Source organism: Lynx canadensis, chromosome D1, assembly GCF_007474595.2.
Source record: "Lynx canadensis isolate LIC74 chromosome D1, mLynCan4.pri.v2, whole genome shotgun sequence".
Classification (NCBI taxonomy): Eukaryota; Metazoa; Chordata; class Mammalia; order Carnivora; family Felidae; genus Lynx; species Lynx canadensis.
Genome location: NC_044312.2, coordinates 16,245,158 through 16,268,858, shown reverse-complemented (window position 1 = coordinate 16,268,858; position 23,701 = coordinate 16,245,158). Strand labels below are relative to the sequence as shown.

General features: G+C 41.2%; 1 protein-coding gene across 5 annotated transcripts in view; it reads left to right on the top strand.

Annotated features, from left to right (window-relative positions):
- The first annotated feature begins 1,812 nt into the window (after positions 1-1,812).
- The window catches only part of DDX6 (DEAD-box helicase 6), a 36,118-nt gene continuing 14,229 nt past the window's right edge, over positions 1,813-23,701 (top strand). For 2 of the 5 annotated variants that reach the window (XM_032594996.1, XM_030330749.1), the window contains exons 1-7: positions 1,813-1,875; positions 4,684-5,157; positions 10,064-10,127; positions 11,494-11,598; positions 20,044-20,173; positions 21,755-21,901; positions 23,007-23,101. In XM_032594996.1, the coding sequence (XP_032450887.1) occupies positions 4,958-5,157; positions 10,064-10,127; positions 11,494-11,598; positions 20,044-20,173; positions 21,755-21,901; positions 23,007-23,101 (741 nt within the window). In that variant the 5' untranslated portion in view covers positions 1,813-1,875; positions 4,684-4,957. Of the gene's footprint in view, positions 1,876-1,986; positions 2,127-4,683; positions 5,158-10,063; positions 10,128-11,493; positions 11,599-20,043; positions 20,174-21,754; positions 21,902-23,006; positions 23,102-23,701 lie in introns of those variants that run through there. The other 3 variants (XM_030330752.1, XM_030330748.1, XM_030330751.1) reach the window with 2 other exon arrangements.

Here is a 23,701-nt window from a genome sequence, read left to right as displayed (position 1 = left end):
TATTTTATTAAGGAACAGGGGCACCTGGGTGGCTCAGTTCGTTAAGTGACCGTCTCTTGGTTTGGGCTCAGATCATGATCTCACTGGTTCCTGAGATCCAGCCCCCACATCCCTGCTCTGCGCTGACCGAGCTGAGCCTGCTTGGGATGCTCTCTCTCTCTGTGTCCCTCTCTTTGTCCCTCCCCCAATTGTGCCACTCCCTCTCTCTCAAAATAAATAAATAAACATAAAAAAAAAAAGGAACAACTTAGCCATCCTCTCTCTAGGACGGGCACAAGGTGCAGGGTTATTCCCTTGTATGAGTGGATGTTTTAAAATCTGGGTGGGAGATGACATTCTAAATTTAAATTTATAACAAAAAAGTTGTAAGGGGAACTTTCTTCGTGATCTCAAGAATAGGCTCTTTACACTTCTGTACTACCTTTCCATTGGCTGTGTGAAAATAAACAAAGACGACCAAAGGAGAACAGGCTATTTATTCACTGCTTGCTAAGCGAGGGAGCCGGCCACCTTCACTTAGTTTGGTACTCAACGGCAGGCAGGGAAAACGGGGAGGCTTGAGGTGTGCTCTGATTGGAGGTTGTTGGCCTGAGAAGCCGGAGGCAGGCTAACCGGAAGAGGCGCTGTTCTGTGATTGGTTTGGGGAACATATTTGGCTTTCTCTGATTGGCCCCGGGTTGGAAGCAGGGGCAAAAACCAGGGAAGCTGGCAGTCAGCGACCAAGCGCTGCTCGTTCTGGGCCCGTCACTGCAGAGGCTGTGGTCTGGCTTCCCAAGCCGGTTGCTGCAGAGGCGGAGGGTCGGAGTTCTGTTGTCGCACACGGTCTGGCCACTGTCCTGTACTGTCTCTCGGCTGGGGGAGACCCAGGTTTTTCTCTTCTCTTGACCTAGGAAGCTTCCCAGCTTCAAATTTTTGTTTTAGCTGGGACAAAATAGCGCTCCCGACGCATCAGGACACAAGTATTTATGGGCACAAATACTGGAATAGCTTCCTAGGGAGAGTCAGGCCTGGGGGAGAATCGCCCTCCGCCTTCTGGTTCCTACTTCCACCAGAAGTGACTCCTCAGCAGCTCTCCCTTCCCCTCGGGACAGGCCGGCTCCCCCCCCCCCCCCCCCCGCGTCTCCCGGCCTGGCCTCCCGGGGCCAGGCAGGTCGCAGCCCCGGGCCCCCGCGCGCCCCCATCCCGCGTGCCCCTTCCGGTCCCCACTCCCGGGCGCGCGCCGACACCTCCGGGCCACTAGTTCCGCGCGTTCCTGGATGGAGGCGCGCCCGGAGGGGCTCGGACGCGACACCCCGGTCCTGCAGCAGCCTCCGCGGCCCGCGGGGGACGTCAGGTCAGCTCTCCTGTCCCCCAGCCGCGGCCCGGACGGCTCGTTCTCGGAACGAGTCCTTGCTCAGGAACAAGCAGCTCCTCCTCTGGTCACAACCCCCGATTTCCACTGCCAAGGGGCGAAGACAGGGTGAACTCTTCCCGGCCACCGTGTCCCCCTCATTTCTCCTCAGCTGTGGAAAAAGCCAGCCCCGCTTCCCGCTCAGAGAGGAACCCGTATTGCCCCCTCGAGTCTCCGTCCTCGGGGCCCCCATCTGTGTGAGAGCACGGCCGTCCATTTTCTCCTCAGGGAGGTTCCCCGGCCCGCGTTCCTCCGGCCGCGAAGCCGGGAGGCCGTGACTCCGAGGCTGGCGCGGCGGTGGCGGAGCTCTCGCCATCTTGTCTGTAGGAGGAGCCGCGGCCGCCGCCGCCGCCATGCGGACAGGCAGGGGGAGGGGGAGGCGAGGGGGAGGGGGCGGCGGGCGGGCGGGGGAGGGGCAGAGCAGCCGAGTTAGCTCAGCCCGGGCGGCGACTCTGGCGGCGCCATGAGAGCGGGCAGCGGCGGAGGTAGGGCTGGGCGGCCGGAGAGCCGGCGGGCGCGGGCGGCCCTGCGGAGCGGCCCCCGGAGCGGGGCGGGGGCGGGGGCGGGGGCGGGAGGAGGAGGCAGCGGCGAGGGGCCGAGTGGGGGCGGGCGGAGGTTTCAGAGGAGGAAGGAGCCGCCGCCATTTTGGGAGCTTCGAGTCAACAATAAAGGACCGAGGGTGCCGAGCGGGAGTGGCCTCGGTGGTAGGACTCGGGCCCGAGCCGCGGGGAGTGGGGTGAGGTGGTGGGGTCGAGGTCAGCGGTGCGGTCGGGGCCGCGAGAAGCCCCTCGGCTGGCGTGGGGGGCGCTCTGAGGCGGAGGCCTGAGGCCTGGCCGGGCCCCGGGGAGGAAGGCGGGCGGCGGACGGCTGCCGTGTGGGGTGGGGGCGCCTGAGAGGAGTCGAATATGGGAATGTCGTGCGCGGCGGGGTCCGGAGAGGGAGCGGGCGGAGTACGCGGAGGAGCTTTATGGAAGTCGAGGGGATGTGGGACCACAGGGGCGGCAAGGACTTAGGGGGATGGTGGAGGTTATAGGGTACGAGGCGGCCCTATAGGGGGCGGCAGGGATATGCAGTGTCGGAGGGCTCGCTTTGGAAGAGGACCCGCTGCTGTTTGGTTGGAATAAGGCCTCGTAGGTCGGTAACAAGAGACCGATTGTGGAGCCCCCGAGTCGTGGAGGCAAAGAGGGGCTTTCTGACTTTAAGGGTTTCTCTTTGGGGCCTTACAGGGGGAATCCCTATTGTTTTCTGTCCGCGGAGTTGGTTCCCTGCTCTTGTGGCGCAGATGCGATTACAGGGCCCCAACCCCTTTGTGTTGATGGTCACAGGGGGCTCACTTGAAGTGTGTGAGGATTTTTTTTGGGGGGGGGGAGGCGTACGGGGGGAGCGAGAAATTATTGCCCCACTATTACGGGGCTCAAATCACTGGCTTGTTTCTTTTCCTTAGCGCTCGCCCCCTTTTCTCTTCCACGGTCCCCTCTTCCCCTCAGAATAAAACAGTCACTCCAACTTGGAGACCAAGCTTAGAGAAACTGCGCCGCATTTGCAAACAAAAGCTCTTGTCTGAGATGACGATACTGTTTTGGGTGTGAAACTGTCAATTGCTAACTACAATCTGGGAAGCGCTGTAATTAACTCGGCAAGGGGCTCCTCCCAGCTAGTCTACGTTTCGTTCGTATTTTTGAAAATGTAGAATGTAACTTGCAAGGCTAAATTGGGAAGGGGTAGGAGGATTATTTCCTTCTCTGAGACATAAAGCTGCAGTGCAGGTTTTGGTTCAAGTAAGAAGGGAGTACTAGTTACATTTTGGATCTAGGGAGATAGGAGGTCTTACGTGCTGGAGGGACAATAATGATATCTTTTAATCTTTAGAGGCTGCCCTCTTCATCCTCTTAACTGCTTCGCAAGCGAACAAGTCTTGTGTGAACTCCGTGATATTGTTGATCATAATCTAAACCTGTCAATACAGGAAACTGTTTAATGCCTTGAAATGCTATTAACCACGGTCTGCATAAGGGATCAGATTCTAAGAGACTTAGAATAGACAGCTTTGTATATGTAATAATCAGGATTTGCTTGTCAGCAACTTTATTTACAATTTTTAAAAAAGACATAACCAGTTGTCTTTTAGAAAAGTTCTATTGTTTTTGCATCCTTGGTGTTTGGCCAGAAAATCAACACCAATCAATAAGCGGGTGTATTTTTGGTAAGAAATATGAAGGAGTTTAAAAAGAACCCAAGAGAGTAGTCCTTTATTTTCTGGCCTTTGTAAATTGTTTTATTTACTACATTGTAAAATAAGAGTTTGATTTGGGAAATAATTAAAAATGGCAGTTTGGCCAGTTCTTTTTTAAAACAACTATTAATTAGTACTCTGGATTTCTTGGAAAGTTTGGTTAAAGTTACTAGTGTATTTTAGTTTTTACCACATTTTTTTCAACAGGCAATTTCCTTTTTGTGTTTTTATAGATAAGTATATTTAATAACAAAGGAAATTTTTCAAGTTAGGATATACTTTTTGAAAAGTGTTATTGGCAATGTATGTGGCTAATAGTTTTTTAGTATTCAAATTTTATTAAGCTGGCTAAAGATTTTCTTGGCTCTTTCTCAAGCAAAAGATTGTGACATACAGACGTGTGTCTCTTGACTACTTCAGCTATAGTTTTAAAGGGCAAAACCTAAGAGAAAAAAGAAAATTTATTTTTCTTCATGAAATTCAACTTCTATGGTTGAAATTCATAAAGGCACAAATGTGGGGTTTTCTTCCTGAAAGCATAAAGTCAAAACCTCAATTTCAAGAATTCTCAGTTGCTGTCAGAAGTAGGGGAAAAAAATTAATACATTGTCTTGCCTTGTTCTAAGATGTGTATTGTAAATTTTACTAATTTTACAATTAGCAAAATTGTGTGATACTTCTTTGAGTTGTAATGCAATTAAGTGTAATGAATCATTGACTTTTAGAGGTGTCAGGGACTTTTAAAGAATTCATGAGGGAGGAAACTGAAGGGAAGATATTATCATTTGACAACTAATGCTAATTTAATCACGATGTCTTTTTACCTAATCATCTTTGGGTTGCTTTGAACTGACAATTTAAAATGTTTGAGATTGGTCTCATTTGGCCTGGTTTTTGAGGCAGTTAATCTTTGTGTGTCTCTCGTAGCATGGTTAGTTTTGGTCTAAGTGGATCTATATTTTTAATTCTTTAATAGAGTGATTTCCTCTAAAGGGGTTGTTTAAAAGGGAAAGTTTCTAACTTTCCTGTGTTTGCTAATTAAACTTTCTCTTTGTTTCAGATTGAAGTGAGTGAATTCAGATACATAACTCAACCTTGTTAGAGGGCTTTTTAAAAAATAAAAAGTTGATTCGGTGCATGAGAGCAAGTTACTGCTGCTTACCGTTCAGAGACTTACAGGTGCTTGCCTGCATTGCAATAAAGGACTCATATATTGAGCAAGACTTATATTTATCTCTTCGTTTTGGAGAGCCTAATAAACTGTTATTACAGTTTCTCTACTGACTTTCAAAAGTTTTGAAGTTTGAAAGAGACACCTTTACAATTAATACAGCATGAGCACGGCCAGAACAGAGAACCCTGTTATAATGGGTCTTTCCAGTCAAAATGGTCAGCTGAGGGGCCCTGTGAAGCCCAGTGGTGGCCCCGGAGGAGGGGGCACACAGACACAGCAACAGATGAACCAGCTGAAAAATACCAACACAATCAATAATGGCACTCAGCAGCAAGCACAGAGTATGACCACCACTATTAAGTAAGTGTTAGAATAAATCAACACGCTTGGGAGACCAAGGAGATTTCTTTTTGTTACTTTGTTGACTACTTTATACCTTATTTAACCATTTTGATTGCAAATAGAGGACAGATTGCTTTGTATTATGGGCAGTGGGTATTTGCAATGGAATAATGTATTTTTGTCGTAATTAATACAGGCTTGTTAAAAATTTTTTTTTTTTCAACGTTTATTTATTTTTGGGACAGAGAGAGAGACAGAGCATGAACGGGGGAGGGCCAGAGAGAGAGGGAGACACAGAATGGGAAACAGGCTCCAGGCTCTGAGCCATCAGCCCAGAGCCTGACGCGGGGCTCGAACTCACAGACCGCGAGATCGTGACCTGGCTGAAGTCGGACGCTTAACCGACTGCGCCACCCAGGCGCCCCAATACAGGCTTGTTAAATAACAGACACAGATGATATATATGAATTTTGTATACATTACTTTTTGAAACATTTCTGGCTTTCATAATTAGCTCAGATTCATCTTGTTTTTGCCAGTATGGCTTTTTCCCTAGTGTTGTAACTGTACCTTACCCTAGATGAAGTGGCAGTTAGAGCCAATTTCAAGTTTTAAATTTAAAGACTTGTCCAGCCTTCTGAGTCATACTTACTGAGAGGAAATTTATCCATAACTTTTTTTTTTTTTTTTTTTTTTTTTTAAATTTTTTTTTTCAACGTTTATTTATTTTTGGGACAGAGAGAGACAGAGCATGAACGGGGGAGGGGCAGAGAGAGAGGGAGACACAGAATCGGAAACAGGCTCCAGGCTCTGAGCCATCAGCCCAGAGCCCGACGCGGGGCTCGAACTCCCGGACCGCGAGATCGTGACCTGGCTGAAGTCGGACGCTTAACCGACTGCGCCACCCAGGCGCCCCCCATAACTTTTTTTTAAGATAATGTTACTTTATTTTTTTTTAAGATTATGTTACCTGTAGTTTAGTTTTGTTTTATAAGCTTTCTCGTTTTACACATATACAGTATTACAAGCTGTTATGTATCATAGGGAACTCAAGATTTTGAACTCATGGAAATGTACATCTCTGAATAGTCCCAATTCCCTTTGTTGACTCTTAAAAACTTAGGAGCCTCATCTTACCACAGAATAATTTTTTCTTTTAAATCTGCTATTTGTCATCTAAGTGTACACTTTAAATTATTTGAATGATAACTGTCACTCTAGAGATTCAGTTAATAGACTAGAGATTCAGTTAGTTCGACCCTTGACCCCACTTCATGTTTGGCTTTATTAAGATTCTAGTCGTAGAGATTGATTTACTCTTGAAATCTTCATATGATGAAACTGCTTCACTGAACTAAAGTGTATGTATTACTACAACCTAGATCTTCTCTGTACCTAAGAAGCACTTCTAAAGAAAAGTAGCCCTTGAATATCATAGAGATGGTTACTGGTATGTGATTTGCTAGTGACCTGTAGAAATTAACTTCCAATGGAATTGATTTGGTCATTGAGAGAATTGGCATCAATACATGTTGTTATTTCTTGTGCATATTTTATGATTTTTAAGGTGAATGCTTTAGTATAGAAATCAAAAATATTTTCTAAATTGTAGTTTCTCTTGACAAAATATGAATAGGTTAGCAAAATTTAGGACATCTTTAAAAAAAATTTTTTTAATGTTTATTTTTGAGAGAGAGGGAGACAGAGCATGAGTTATGGAGGAGCAGAGAGGGAGACACAGCATCTGAAGCAGGTTCTAGATTCTGAGCTGTCAGCACAGAGCCCGACGTGGGGCTCGAACTCACGAACTTTTGTGACCTGAGCTGAAGTCAGGCGCTTAACCAGCTGAGCCACCCAGGAGCTCCTAGGCTATTTTTAAACATAAAGCTGTGTTATTTCATTATTTTCTACTTAAATTCTGGCTTGAGACAACAGTAGATTTTGCTTTCTCTCTTTTGCTCATCCTGGGATTAATGGTTTCTTTTTAATTCTGGGTTCTTTTTTTTTTTTTTTTTTTTTAATGTTTATTTTTAAGAGAGAGCCGGGGGGGAGGGGCAGAGAGAGAGGGAGACACAGAATCCGAAACAGGCCCCAGGCTCTGAACTGTCAGCACAGAGCCTGACGCGGAGCTCAAACTCAAGAACCACAAGTTCATGACCTGACCTGAAGTAGAAAGCTTAACCGACTGAGCCACCCAGGCGCCCCTAATGTTTGTTTGTTTTTGAGAGTGAGTGAGCAGGAGAGGGGCAGAGAGGAAGGGAGACAGAGGATCTAGAGGATCTGAAGCAGGCTCCCGTGACAATAGAGATCCCAGTATGGGGCTCAAACTCAAGAACTATGAGATCATGACCTGAGCCGAAGTTGCATGCTTAACCAACTAGCCACCCAGGTGCCCCTAATTCTTTAGGTTCCTTAAATCTCAGTTTGTCCTCTTCCTGTGAAGCTTTCTAGATCCCATCACTGTCTTCAGAAATCTTCTAATACTTATCTTTATCACTTATTTTCTCTTTTTAAATAGTTTGGGTTTTTTCTCTCCTAAGATTATAAGTTCCATGTGGTAAGATTTTCCATTGTATTTCTGCGTTTTTATTCACTTTATATTGAATTTGACAGCGGCAAGTTAGCCTAGTAGGATGCACAACTAAATTTTTTGTTCAAAAACCTTGGTGTGTTTTGTAGGCAGAGGTGAAAGACTTTGGTACCCTTGGAATTAGTAGCAAATAGTTACCTGTGTTACAGTATCTTAAATTACATGGGACCTAGCTTTAAGGAAAATGGCTCATCTTTCTAAATCAAGACTCTTGAGATGTTTTGAGGGCTCTGATTATATAAGAATTGCTGTAATGAAATCATTGAAAACTTTTGTTTATTTTATAAAGATGACACAGTGGAAAGCATTGTCTGCTTTATTGACATTTTTTTTCCCCATTAGATGCTTTGGGTGTAATTTGAAGTTTTCACCTGAGCAAAAGGGAAATTTGTTTTACATGTTTCTCTTTCATGATTTCAAACATTCTCAGTAAAATAGATTGGGAGTTGTTCATTAACAGCTAACGCTGACTTCTTATTTTGCCAGGCACTGTGCTGAGTGCTTTATATAAATTATTTGCTATAATTATTATTATTTTTAATGTTTATTTATTTTTGAGAGAGAGAGAGACAGAACATGAGCAGGAGAGGAGCAGAGAGAGAGAGGGAAACACAGAATCTGAAACAGCCTCTAGGCTCTGAGCTATCAGCACAGAGAGGAGCAGAGAGAGAGAGGGAAACACAGAATCTGAAACAGCCTCTAGGCTCTGAGCTATCAGCACAGAGCCCAACGCGGGGCTTGAACTCACAAACCGTGAGGTCATGACCTGAGCCAAAGCCAGGCGCTCAGCCAACTGAGCCACTCAGGTGCCCCATAATTTTTTTTTTTTTTTGATGGTTATTTTGAGAGCGCATGCAGGAGTGGGGAAGGGCAGAGAGAGAGAGGGAGAGAGAGAATCCCAAGCAGGCTCTGCACTGTCAGCGCAAGCCAGACACAGGGCTTGATCTGAGGAGCCATGAGATCATGACCTGAGCTGAAATCAAGAGTCTGACACTTACCCGACTGAGCCACCCAGGCATCCCCTATTTGATATAATTCTTAACCCACTTTATATAGGAGAGAATTAGAGGCTTAGAAAGGTAACTGCTGCAAATCACAGAAATAATAAATAGTAGAGTCAGGGCTTGACCTGGTTTGAAACCTAAAGTTTTGAAACTTTAGAGCCCTTAGTTTTAACTAGTCATCAGAAGTTAGAAAATCAGATGCTAACTTACAGGAGACTGTGCCAAATGAGACGGTACTTACTTGTTCTGACTAAAGGAGTCTGCTGCTTGATTTAAACTCCCAGTTATTAAGCTCTTTCAAACTGTTGACATGCAGAAGTTTGGAACTAGTGTTGAAGCTTCCAGTTTTTTCAAGAAAAGCCAGAATGTGGACTTTTATATGAAATCTTTTAATGTTTAAATGTTGGCAACTAATTTAAATGAAAACACACTATGTACATCAAACAAAACACATGGGTTACCAGTTTTGAGAACAGTTGTACTGTATATTACACTGCTGCTCTTAAGAGGATGGATGCCCAGGGGTGCTTGGGTGGCTCAGTATATTAAGCATCTGACTCTTGATTTCGGCCCAGGTCACGATTCTGGAATCATGGAATTGAGCCCTGTGTTGGGCTTTGCGCTCAGTGTGGAGCCTGCTCAGGATTCTCTCTTTCTCTCCCTCCCTCTGTCCATCTCCCTGGCCTGGGTACTCTCTGTCCAAAAAAAGTGGGGGTGGGGGGGTGGTTAAGTGCCTTATTCCCTTCTTTTTATTTATTTATTTTTGTATTTCTTAGGTTTTATTCATTTAAGTAATCTCTATACCCAACTTGGGGCTCAAACTTACGACCCTGAGATCAAAGAGTCACATGTCCTTCCAGCTGAGCCACCCACGGTACCCCTGCCTGTTCCCTTCTATTTTTGATTTTTTTTAAATCCTCTCTAGATTGTTCTTTTGTAAGAAGAACGGTTTTTCTAAAGCTGTTTATGTCTGTTAACCATATTCTGAAGTAAATAGCAATACATTAAACTTACTGTTTATTATAATTATGGTGAATCATCTTTGTATTATTAGAAGAGTGATGCTGTGGGGGCGCCTGGGTGGCTCAGTCGGTTGAGTGTCCGACTTCGCCTCAGGTGATGATCTCGCAGTTCATGAGTTCGAGCCCCACGTTGGGCTCTGTGCTGACAGCTCAGAGCCTGGAGCCTGCTTCAGATTCTGTCTCCCCCTCCCTCTGCCCCTTCCCCGCTCATGCTCTGTCTCTCAAAAATGAATAAACGTTAAAAAATAAAAATAAAAAAGGGTGATGCTGTGAATTCTCATGCTTCAATTTTACTGTATTCTCTGTAGACCTGGTGATGACTGGAAAAAGACTTTAAAACTCCCTCCAAAGGATCTAAGAATCAAAACTTCGGTAAGTTGGTTGTAAAATTCAAGTGGAAAAATGGTGTGGAAACTCTAAAAATGAGGTAGTTACTTAACAATAGGCATTGTGTATTTACTCTGAAATAGGTTGAAATGGTTGAAATTATATAGATTATATATGATGAATTGCCAAAATTTTTCACTGTTTGGAGGAATTCTATTAATACAGTAATGTGTATCTGTATGTTAAATACTGTGTTTACACGTGTGTATTTTATCTAACTTACAGAGTACTTTCATGATTTGCAAGGCATTTTCTCAAAATTCTCTTGCTCCCACCGACATAGTAAGATTCAGGTTAGATATTAACCCTGTTTAGTGGATGAGAACAAGGAAGGTTGAAAGGTTAGTTCTCTTAGCACAGTGTTCCCAGCTAGGGGTGATTTTTGTCCCTTAGGGGTCATTTAGCAGTAGCTAGAGACATTTTTGGTTAACTCAGCTGGTTAAACTCAACTGGGGGGATGCTACAGGACATCCCCTTACAACAGAGAATTTTCTGGCCCAAATGTCAATAGTGCTAAGTGTGAGAAACCTTTATTTAGGATAGGATATTTGTAGGCAGTGAGTGGGAGTTAGGGTTTGACTTCACATCTTGTGATTTGTAAAAATAACAGTATTCTACCAGTCCTCAGAAGAATATGACCGTAGGGTGGCCTTTCCCCAAAACAATCTATTTTATTTTTTAAATGGTTATGTCTTTATTGAGAGAGAGAGAGAGAGAGAGAGAGAGAGAGAATGAATCCCAAGCAGGCTCTGTGCTGTCAGTGCTGAGCCCGACACAGGGGCCGAACTCATGAACCTGTGAGATCATGACTTGAGCTGAAATCAAGAGTTAGCTGCTTAACCCACTGAGCTATCCAGGCACCACTCCCCAAAACAATTTTCATTTTATTTTATTCTTTAAATTTAATGTTTATTCTTGAGAGAGAGAGACAGAGCATGAGTTGGGGGGTGGGGGTGCAAAGAGAGAGGAAGACACAGAATCTGAAGCAGGCTCCAGGCTCTGAGCTGTCCGCACAGGGTGTGACATGGGGCTAGAGGAACCGTGAGATCATGACCTGAGCCAAAGTCAGCCGCTTAACCAACTGAGCCACCCGGGCACCCCCCACCCCAAAACAATTTTTAAACGATTTGTGTTTGTGTTAAAGAGTAGTTATTTATTCTTTAGGAATTATTCTTTAGGAATACTTGAAATATTGATCGAGACAAGCAATTTGCATATATTTATATTTTAAATGGGGTAGATAAAAAATTAGTCCCTGAAACAAATTTTCTTAAGCATACTAGCTACCTAAGGAACACAGTTGTACTTTATTATTTTGTTGTTGTTTTATTTCTTTTGTTTGTCTGAGTAGGATGTGACCTCCACAAAAGGAAATGAGTTTGAAGATTACTGTTTGAAACGGGAGTTACTGATGGGAATTTTTGAAATGGGCTGGGAAAAGCCATCTCCTATTCAGGTATGTTTCTTGTTTTTATCCATATAAAATATTGTGAGTTAAGCAATCCATACTTTTTGATCTGTGTGGGTGATACAGTTATCCAACACTTTTGTGTGTGTGTATACACATAGGCACTTTTTATGAACGAACCTTTTAAGGATAAGTCACAGAATCATGGCCCATTGCCTCTAAATATTTCAGTGTGTATTTCCTGAGAATAGGACTTTTTTTTTTTTTTTTTTTTTTTTTTTAAATAAGCTCTGTGCCCAGCGTGCAGCTTAAACTCACAACCCTGAGATGAAGAGTAACCTGTTTACCAACTGTGCCAGCCAGGCACCCCTAGGTGCCTGTGAGTAACCGTAGTGTACTTACCTTTGGTCAGTTTAATGCAGTATTTTTATCTCATCTGTCATTTGTATTCTGATTTTTAATTGACTCTAAAATATCCTTTATAGGATTTTTTTTCTTTTCTGTACAGGATGCATCCTAGGATCAGGTTTTTCATATTATGAACCTGTATTACATATAGTTAGTTACATTTCTTTAACGTTTTACAGTTGTGAACATTTCCCTAGTCTTTTTTTTTTTTTTTTTTTTTTTTTTAATGTAGAACATTCCTCATTTGGGGTTTGTCTCCTGTCTGTATGTGATGAGACTCAAGCTATGCATTCTTAGCCAGGGGACTGTAGAAGTCACGTTGTAGCCTTCTCAAGCTACCTCATTGGGAGGTATATACAGTGTCCATCTGTTTCTCAATGGTGAATTTAATTTTGGTTACCCTCTCAAGGTGGTGCCTTAATTTTTTTTTTAAAGTTTTTATTTTGAGAGAGAGAGTGTGTGCACATGCGTGAGCAGGGAAGGGGCACAGAGAGGAGAGAGAGAATCCCAAGCAGGCTCCATGCTGTGAGTGTGGAGCCCAGTACAGGGCTCAATCTCACTGTGAGATCATGACCTGAGCTGAAATCAAGTTGGACGCTTAACTAACTGAGCCACCCAGGCACCCCTAATTAACTTTTTTCCCCCTTCCCTTAAAACTAATAAGCAGTCTATGGGGAGCCTTTAAGACCATGCAGGTATCTTACTCTTCCATCAAAATTTCCCCTTAGTCTTAGTATCCATTGTTGATTCTTGCATACTTTAATCTTTACTCTGGTGGGTAATGATGGATTTCCAATGGTAGTGCTCCTTGCACGTTTGGCCTTGTGAAGAAGAGCCTTCCCATATCTTTTCATGTAGCTATATGTTATCAGTGTGGACGCATGAATTTTTTTTCCCCTGGTGGTATTTTTGTGGCCAAATTGTCCCATATTTGGCTATGGTGAGCTCCTTCAAGCTGGTTTCTGTGTTTTTGTAATATCCCCCCACTCCCCCCCCCCCCCCCGCTTTTTTTCTGATAGACTATCTTTTGGAGCAATTTTAAGTTCATAGCAATTGAGCAGAAAAGGTATTTCCCATAAACCCTGGTCCCTACTCATGCATAACCTCTCATTTTCAACATCCCTCACATGAGTGATATATTTATTATAACTAAGGAACCTTTCTTAACCTTACCTAAAGTTTGTAGTGTGTTTATAGTATGCATTAGTGTTCACTCTTGGTGGTGTACTTTCTATAGTATGCTGTACAAATGTATACTGACATGTACCCATCATTGTAGTATCACACATAGTAGTTTTACTGCCCTAAAAATCCTCTGTGCTCTGCCTGTCCACTCCTCACTATCCCCTCTTTTTCCTTGAGTACTTCCTTTTTGGTATATCATGGTGTCAAGCTTATCTGCACCTATGGTATCCCAGCCTTGGAATCAGTCATTTCTCCAGGGAACCCTGATTGTCAGTGGGACAGCAGTATTAGAGACTTACATCTGAGTACTGAGTGCACTGTTTGCTCCTTGACTCTTCAGGTGGAAATGTGTATGTGCACACACATACATGTAGGCCTAAACATGCATGTTAATTGACAGTGTTGGTTCCAGGCTGTAGTAAGGACAAACCCTGTGACAATGAGCACTTTTTCGTTGAGCAAACGTGTACTGAGTGACCCAGAAAATGTTAGACACTGGAGATACTGTGATGAACAAGACAGATAGGGTTCCTGCCCTCACAGCCAGGTGGATGAGACTACTAACTGTACAGATAATTTCAGTGTGCTGTGATGAGCCCTCTTCTAGTTGAAATTGTATTTATGTGTAGCCATTAAAAGAAGATGGAATGACCTGGAAGAAGTGATCCATATTCTAAGCCAGAGACACTGGGATAGCGATTGCCTAGAGATTCTAAACTTTGTGTGCGTTTGTGGACGAACTAAAGAGGTTTATTATGGTTGGAGAAAGTATCAAGATAAGGTTATATATCATCAGACAATTTGAGTACATACATTAAAAATACTTCGGAATTTATTTTTATATAATGTAGTTCATGTTAATCCATTTTATCTACAGGGATGAAAGTTTTATGAGTCTTCTGTTATAGGGACTGTATCATTCAACTTTGTATCTCCAGTATTCAGGTGCATGGCAGGAAATGGGCCTTCTGATACTCAGTAGTATTTATTTAGAAAGTTGTGAAATTATGGTTGACATGTCCACATGCAACCTTGGTCTGTAGAACTATTGAACAGCACTAGCTTTGCAGTCAGACTGTCCAGGTTGAATTCCCAACTCCCCTCCTTTCTAAGTTGATTATTTGAGGTATCTCTCTAATCATCAGTTTCCTGGCCTGTAAAATTGATACAACAGCATATATGATATATATTATAGAGTTGTTGTGAAGGTTAAGTGAGGTCATTCATGTTAGTATGCTTGGTATAGTGCCTCATCGATGTTGAATGCTCTATAATTGGTATGGGTTGTTGTTCCATAGACTTGTTTTATGAACAAAAGAAATGGGGGGAGGCAGGAAGGAATAAACGCCCCTGCCTTCCTCAAAAAGAAAAAAAAAAAAGAGACAGTGGTTCATTTAGGAGACTGAATTCTTAATGGAGCCTTGCTGGCTCCTGTTTCCCACCTAATGCAGGGCTTGATCTCACAAACCGTGAGATCATGGCCTGAGCGGAAATCAAGAGTTGGATACTAAACCAACTGAGCCACCAAGGCACCCCTAAAATTGACATTGTTGTTCGCGTCTGAGTATTAATATAACATAGAGATAGTTATCTCTCTAGCCACTTAACTAGTCTCACATCTAGCTTTCTCTGTAAAATAAAAATAAGTAATCTTCCTGACAGGGTTTTTGTGAGAATCAAATGCAATTTGTAAACAAAATATATATTTTTTAATGTTTATTTATTTTGGGGAGATAGAGTGGGGGAGGGGTATAGGGAGAGGTAGACACAGAATCTGAAGCGGGCTCCAGGCTCTGAGCTGTCAGCACAGAGCCCCACGTGGGACTCGAACCCACAAAGCATGGGATCGTGACCTGGGCCGAAGTAAGACACTCAACTGACTAAGCCACCCAGGTACCCCTGTAAACAAACTATTTTGACATAGCAAAGCAGTGTACAGATACAAAGTATTATTTTAGATACCTGGGACCACCATTCCCATTGTCTTTTTCTTCACTATTGTTTTGCCTGAGAATCTGTGGAAAATACAAGATGGTCCTTAGAATTAATTCAGTTTAACAAACCATAAATATTAAGATTTTGAAACAAAGAAATTTAGAAACCCTCTAGTAAAATCTAACCTCATGACTGGATGTCTTCTATTCATTCTGTTCTTACCTACTTTTCTCTCCTTGTTTTCCAGTTGTTTTTAAGGTGTTCTATAATACTTAGTTTTACAATGTTGTCCAGACATTTTTTCCCCAAATACAAAAGCCTTTTGGATCAGATGGGTGTCATCTGCATTTGAATCTTTTTTTAAGAGATGGTGACTTTGTTGGCTGTAAGATTATTGGACAATGAAGCACTTAAAATTACATCCTCAAAAAAGATTGTACCCTGACAGTCTGGAACCATATATACTACAGATTGCTTCCACACATCTTTCTTTGGTGCAACCATCTGTGACTCTAGTTCTAGTTCTGAATGCTATCCCCCAGAGCTAGCATAACTGTGCCTTTCTAAAGGCATAGCTTTATAGGAGCACAGACTTCTTTGGAAGGCCTAAGAATCTACTGTTTTATTCTGCTTAACATCGTGAAGCCTTACAGAGTCAACTCTTGAACAACAAGGGTTTGAACTGCATGGATCCACTTATACACAGATTTTTTTTCAGTATTGTAAATGTGTTTTCCTTAGAACTTTCTTAGTATTTTCTCTAGCTTACTTTATTTATTTACATATAACGTACAAAATGTGTTGATTGTTTACCTTACCAATATCAGGCTTCCAGTCAACGGTAGGCTGTTCGTAGTTGTAGAGGAGTCAAAAGTTATTTATACATGGATTTTTGAGTCTGCCGCGATGCAGAGGGGTGGAACGGGAGGGAGGGTAACAGTGCCTGTAATTCCCTCGTTCAAGGGTCAACTGTTTACTTCGAGATGGTTGAAAATGACAGCTCTTACTGCTTCCAGACCCTACGTACAACCTTTGAAGACTTTTTAGGTAATGACGAAATGGCAAGTAGTCCATTATTGAGGGAAACATGGAAGTTCCTTATTGTTGGCAACAAAATTTCTCAACGATTTTGAGAAATTATTTTGTCAACCAGGTCTAATAAAAATTGATAGTTTATTGTTGATAGCTAGGAATTATAGCATCCTTAATCCTTTGCAAATCATTCCTTTTGCTAATGTAGATTTCTTATGACTCTAGGAATTGGTTTCCTAACTTTGCAGAAAAGTGTTTAAAAGTATTTCCTCATTGGTTACGGTGGCAAGATTGGAGTGTGTTCCTAAGTTAGAGATATTTTTGAAATTATTATCTTCCATATCCTTTTTTTTTGGTAGCACTAGATACCTATGAGAACCATTGCCGTTGTCTATGACCATACCACCCTGAACATGCCTGATCTCATCTGATTTCAGAAGCTAAGCAGGTTTGGGCCTGGTTAGTACTTGGATGGGAGAACCATTGCCATCTTCTCCACCATAGTCATACTATCTTTTCCCCTGAGATTAATATTGTTAAGGTCCCTAGCACTAGGAGGTAAAAAGAAGCAGCTACTCCAAAAGCAGCTAATTGGGCAATTTTCAGTTTTTTTAGGTAAGACACTTTTGTCAAATGCCTCTCAGTATTAGGAAATTGGGAAGTATACTGTGCTTTGGTTGTAGGCAACAGAAACCAACTTGGGCTAACTTAAGCAAAGGGAAATTTCTTGAAAGAGTATCAGAGGAGTTCACAAGAGTGAGAAAAATCTGGAGAAACACACTTGGAATAGACCAAGAACTGAGGCAGCTGTGAAGGGCTTAGAAAGCTACAAATTGTTATAGGATGTACTTTAACAATTTAAATTCTAAGAAGGGAGCATGGAGCTGGTCTGGCTTCAGTTGATGTCTCCTCTTTGGCCAGAGTGTCCGGTGGGGAGATGCAGTTCCTCAGATGGAAGTTAGGGTGCTACTGGGAAAGGGAAAATGAATCCTAGGGTAACCAAAACACAACGAATACTTAGTGGATAAGTCTCTAGACCTTACAGTGGAACATGGACTTGGGGAGATAAGGTGGCAAAATCAGACCTCAGATTGTAGGGTTGTCATGGGTTTTTTGATAACTTGATTGAGATACAAATCCCATATCACAGAATTCACACATTTAAAGCATATAATTCAGTGGGTTAGTATATTCACAGTTGTGCAACTGTTACTGCAATCAATTTTAGAAAATTTTCATCACCTCAAAAAGAAGCTGCTTTAGCAGTCTCCCTTCATTTTCCCCTAGCCCTAACCAGCCACTAATCTTAGTGTCTCCATGGATTTGCCTGTTCCCCACATTTCATCTAGATGGAATCCTAGCATATGTGATTTTTTGTGAGTGGCTTCTTTGACTTAGCATTTTTTAGGGTTCATCCATGTTGTAACATGTATCAGTCCTTGCCTTTGTATTGCTGAATAATAATTCTGTTGTATGGCTATACTACATTTGGTTTATCAGTCGACAGGGTTTTTTTCTGCTATTAGCTATTTTGAATAATGCTACTGTGAACATTCATGGACACGTTTTTGTGTGGAGAGGTTTTCATTATAAAACAAAGTACCTAACTTGAAAGGATATAAATAATATAAAGTATCTGAGTGCCGGACACACAGTAAGTTTTTAAAGTTTTTTGTTTCCTTCCTTCTTTCTTTTCTCCCTGGTAGCTCCCATGATTTCTTCTTGGGTTTCAAAGCTGTCTGAACCTGACTTGTATTCTCTTTCTTCATATTACCTAATCTTCCTAGGAAACAGTGGTGAGAGACGGTGTGGATGTATTGAATTCCCTGCTTGCTAATCATAATGGTTACCATATGGGGCAAATATATGTGTATCTTAAAGACTAGTTTACTTGGTTTAAAAAACAAAAAAACTTTAAACAGTTTCTGTAGACTGTAAGCCCTTATCAGAGAGTGCAGGGGAACAGAAGTCAGTGCCTTAATCCAAGTTAAAAGGTGAACCCAAAATGGGAATTAGGGTACCCCTAAGCTAATTCTGACCTGCCTCACTTTATTAAAAGTTTTATTCTTTTAAAGAACCTAACTCCAGGGCTGCTTGGGTGGCTTGGGTCAGTTAAGTGTCCAACTCTTGATCTCAGCTCAGGTCTTGATCTTAGGGTCGTGAATTCAAGCTCCGTGTTGGGCTCAGGGCTGGGTGTGAAGCCTGCTTAAACAAATAAAATAATAAAGAAAAATAAAGAACCTGACTCAGGATGTCACTGGGAGACCCTTTTATCCTGCTCTAGAACTGAGTAGTGTGCACGTAGCCTATTTAAAAACTGTAGAAGGTAGGGCACCTGACTGGCTCAGTTGGAGAGCATGCATCTGTTGATTTCGGGGTTGTGAGTTCGAGCCCCATATTGGGGGTAGAGAATGAATGAATGAATGAATGAATGAATGAATGAATAAATTGAACCGTGGAGGTAATAGGGCTTAAATAAATAAATAAATAAATAAATAAATAAATAAATAAATAAATAAAATGAACCGTGGAGGTAATAGGCCTCCAGAGCAACTGAAGATTAACAGAGTTGTGAGTTCGAGCCCCATATTGGGGGTAGAGAATAAATAAACAAACAAACAAATGAACCGTGGAGGTAATAGGCCTCCAGAGCAACTGAAGATTAACAGAGTTGACTCAAAGTAGGAGGAGATTAAGACCAAAGAGTCAAAGCCAAGGATTTTCCTTTGACCTGCTTTACTGTGATAAGCAGAGTGCTTAATGCTGGTTGTAGGAAGAGAGGGTAACAGAGTATTGTCATTGGACCATTTTTTACGTTGTTTTGGCAGCTGTGTTTCTTTTTCTGATAATATGGAACCCATCTGACTCCTGTGATGGGTTCTAGGTAGAATGAGTACCACAGTGGAAAAAAAATGCAAGTAATGATGTTTATTACTTAAATGTTTGTATAATAACTTTAAAGTGCTAGAGATACTTCTTTTGGTTATTAGCTCAGGCATAGAAACTGTTAAAGTGGTAATAAATCTCTTTCCTAATTTATTTTCCTAGTTTTTTGGTTTTAGAAATTAAAATTTTTAGTTTTAGAAATGGAAGTGTTCTGCTTCCTCCCTGTTGATACCTATTCTCATTTTTAAATTTCTCTCTGTATATGAATAATTTTCAGTAATTTTGGGGAGGCCTTTGCTGTTTAGGTGATTTGTCCAAATAGGAAATGTTATCTTTACAAAATACACTTGACACAGTAAGCTAAATGTGAAAGTGAAAAGTCAGTCTCTGATGTGACCATCGATGGAGATAACTGGAATAGAATTGGGCCTCCAGTTGAGCACGCTTCAGGACAAAGAAGTTGCATGTGAAAACATTGACATTGACATTGTGAACTTATGTAATAAAATCAAATAGGAACTAAAGTTAAACTTTCTAGCTGATTCCTATTTTTTGCAAGGATGGGCTGCCCAAGGCACAATTTTTCATTGTGTTTAAATTTAAATCGGCTTCCTAGTCTCAAAACGTACAGTCTTACCTTTGTATTCTTTGTATCATTTCTTCTCCAGTTTTTAATTGTGAGATGTCCTTTGCTTTTTTTCTGTTTATTCAAGTCTTATTTGTGTGTCAGCCCAGGTTCCTCCTTTTCGTTTGTTGTTTTCTTTGTTTAGATGCCCAGCTTCCTTAGGCATACACATTCTTGCACGTACAAATTCACATATACAGTTTGTATTACATTGGGATACAGTTTATACTGTACGCAGTTCTGATCTGTATTGGTTGGCAATGTTGATGACATTGGCTGGTAATTTACCTCTGCCTATTCTTGTAAAATGCAAATGTGAGACACTTTAAAGTTGTACCAAAGAGGTATACCTTCAGTGCATTTAAAGAATAATTTCCTTATTGTTTTTATTCATGAGTAATTTTCATTTTCTTGTCTCTTAGGAGGAGAGCATTCCCATTGCTTTATCTGGTAGGGATATCTTAGCTAGAGCAAAAAATGGAACAGGCAAGAGCGGTGCCTACCTCATTCCCTTACTTGAACGGCTAGACCTGAAGAAGGACAATATACAAGGTTAGTTTTGTTTTGTTTTTTTTTTAAGTTTATTTATTTATTTTGAGAGAGAGCACAAGCTGGGGAGGAACAGAGAGGGAGAAAGAGCGAATCCCAAGCAGGCTCTGCACTGCCAGCGCACAGCCCAATGAGGGGCTCAAAAGTCATGAAGTGTGAGATGACCTGAGTGGAAATCAAGAGCCGGAGGCTCAACTGACTGAGCCACCCAGGTGTCCCAGTTAGTTGTTTGTTTAAACTAAAAACTGCAGTTTGCACCTTAGAGCTATGTGGAAGATGTTACCATCTTTTTTTTAGTCAGAATTTATATAATCTGGAGTTAGTATTTACCTATCCTTTCACAGCTTGGGGCCCAGTTAGTTGTCTTACAAAATATCCAGCTTTTGGAAAGATTTCTAGTTTTCAGAAGAGTTTTACATATTACACAGTTTTGATAACATTCCAGTGAAATAGGCAAAATAATCATTATTGCCTTATAGATAGGAAAGCTAAGATCATGAGAAGTTATCTGACATTGCTACTTAGAAATTATGGAACTGAGTTGTTTCTTGTGGCACCTGTGTGTCTGCAAGAGCTCATGAACTTTTTCTTCTGTATAAAGCCTTGTGGTTTTGGAATTTTAAGAGCTTAGGAAGTAGAGAAGAAAGAAATTTCCATAGTTGTACGCAAAGCAAGCTAATAGAGTTAATTTTTTTTTTTTTTTTAGTTTATTTTTAAGAGAAACAGAACGCAAGTGGGGGAGGGGCAGAGAGAGATGGAGACACAGAATCCAAACCAGGCTCCAGGCTCTGAGCTGTCAGCACAGAGCCGGATGCAGGACTCGAATTTACAAGCCATGAGATGATGACGTGAGCCGAAGTCAGACACTCCACCAACTGAGCCACCCAGGCATCCCATAATTTTTGACCTCTAAAGCTTTTTCTTAAATTTTCATAAATTGGTCTTGATCTATAATGATCATTTCTTCCATTTTCTCTTTACCTACTTTCATGTGATTTTTTTTTTTTTTTTTCAACGTTTATTTATTTTTGGGACAGAGAGAGACAGAGCATGAACGGGGGAGGGGCAGAGAGAGAGGGAGACACAGAATCAGAAACAGGCTCCAGGCTCTGAGCCATCAGCCCAGAGCCCGACGCGGGGCTCGAACTCACGGACCTCGAGATCGTGACCTGGCTGAAGTCGGACGCTTAACCGACTGCGCCACCCAGGCGCCCCTACTTTCATGTGATTTAAATGGAACCTGGGCAGCAAGAGTTTTCTATTCAGGTGTTTAGTGAATCTTTTGGTGAAAAATTAATAAACTTTGGGCTAGTTTTTACCAACTCAAAGAACCCTTTAAAGGTTTGTAACTAAGGAGTACCAGGTTTATATAGCAGTGCTGCTGAGGAAAAGTCTGAATCTGCAATACTGTAATAGGTGGGTTTTTTTGGTTGTTTTTTTTGTTTTGTTTTTTGTTTGTTTTTTTGGTAAAGGAAATTTACTTCCTTGACTTTTCAGAATCAGGCCTATTATGATTCAATTTTCTGTCTTTCTGTAGCTTATTAAAAACTCTTAAAATAGGTTTTCTTTTTTTCTGTTTTCCAGCAATGGTGATTGTTCCCACTAGAGAACTTGCTCTACAGGTCAGTCAAATTTGCATCCAGGTCAGCAAACACATGGGAGGGGCCAAAGTGATGGCAACCACAGGAGGAACCAATTTACGGGATGACATAATGAGGCTTGATGACACAGGTAGGAAATGATTGCTCTAAGGTGGCCTGGCTCTAAGTGGAATTACAGACACAGGTGTTTCCTTTTAAACTTACTAAAAATTGTTTTTGAGAATTAAGGACCAGAAACATTGCAGTAGAAAAATGAGTAAAGGAAATGACCATTTCATTCGAGAAAAAAGACAAATTGATATTAATTGGAAGGATATTCAGCCTTCCTGGTAATTTTTTTAATGTAAATGAAAACAGCAATTTGATACCATGCCTATCCAATTGGCAAGACTAAGAAATAGTAGTAACCAATAATAAAAGTTTGAGAAGAAACAGGCTATCTTGTAGCATGGGGGTATAAATTGATACAGTCTTTATGGTGAGCAGTTTGTGATTATGTTTTGAAATTAGGAGTGTATATATTCAAGAATCTTTCCTGAAGAAATAGGCAAATGCAGGGTCAGGTTAGTGCAGTATGGTTTGTAGTACTAAAAAAATTGGAACATCCTAAACGTTAGTGGAGATTGGCTAAATACATCGGGGTGTAGTCTGAATGGAATTCCCCAAAGCTGTTAAAAAATTAAGCTGAACTGTATTCATTTTCATTAAGAGTTCTCCAGGATACATCATTAAGTGAAAAAAGATAACAAAACACCAAGCATGAAATTAACTTATATAAAATTATACATAAAGTTTGAGCCAGAATCTTATATATGGTTGTCATCTGGTAAATTACTTACCATGTGCTTCATACTGCACAGTTACTTAAAATGTCTCATTTCATCTTTGTAATAATCTTCTGAAGGCCATTCCTCTAGATTAGAGGGAAGCAACTGTACCAAAAGCCTGGTATGCCTTTGTTATTCATTGGGGATTGTTTTAATACAAGTATGCCCCTTATTTGGAGCAGGTGATTTGGGAATCTGTTAGCTCACCCCACGTAGAAGTGAAACAAGTATTTTCTGGCCAACCTAAGATGAAATGAAAATCCATATCCTAAAACACGTCTTTGCCTGTTTGTATTATTCCTACCTTTACAACAGTGTTTCTGATAAAATATGTATGATAAATCTTTATTGTATCATGTTTGCCTAAGCTAAAATTAATGAGAATACATATTTTCTAATTTTGTGTAGTGCATGTGGTGATAGCTACCCCTGGAAGAATCCTGGATCTTATCAAGAAAGGAGTAGCAAAAGTTGATCATGTCCAGATGATAGTGTTGGATGAGGTAATGTCTCTTTATTTGGAAAGTATTATTTTGTGCTTTGTTTAGAACTGTCAGTGAATGAAGCAAAAGCTCTTTGTGTTTGTGAACCTTTAATAAATGCATGACTCTTGTCAATTCAAACTAATTTGCTTATAAAACCCATTTAACTTTTTAAAGGCAATAGGTGATAGGTATTTATAGGAAAAGTTCAGCCTTGGGTCTTTTTCTTAGGGATGCCAGATAGTTTGTAAGTTTTGTTTTTATTTTTCAAGAGAAGTAATTGTTGAATACCTTAAAGCCAAATTCATTCTGAGTCTCTTTCCAATCAGTAATACGTCTTAAAAGACATGTAATGTCTCTCACCCCTCGTTTAGTATGTCCTCTTTTCTTTCTCTTTCTTTCTTTTCTTTCTTTCTTTCGTTCTTTCGTTCTTTCTTTCTTTCTTTCTTTCTTTTTTTAAGTTTATCTATTTTGAGAAAGAGCAAGTGAGAGTCCCAAGCAGGCTCCGTGCAGGGCTCAATCTCACAAACCGTGAGATCAGTCAAGATGCTTAACTGACTGAACTACCCAGATGCCCCTAGTATGTCCTTTGTACTGTTTGGTTTTTCATCTCCAGTATAT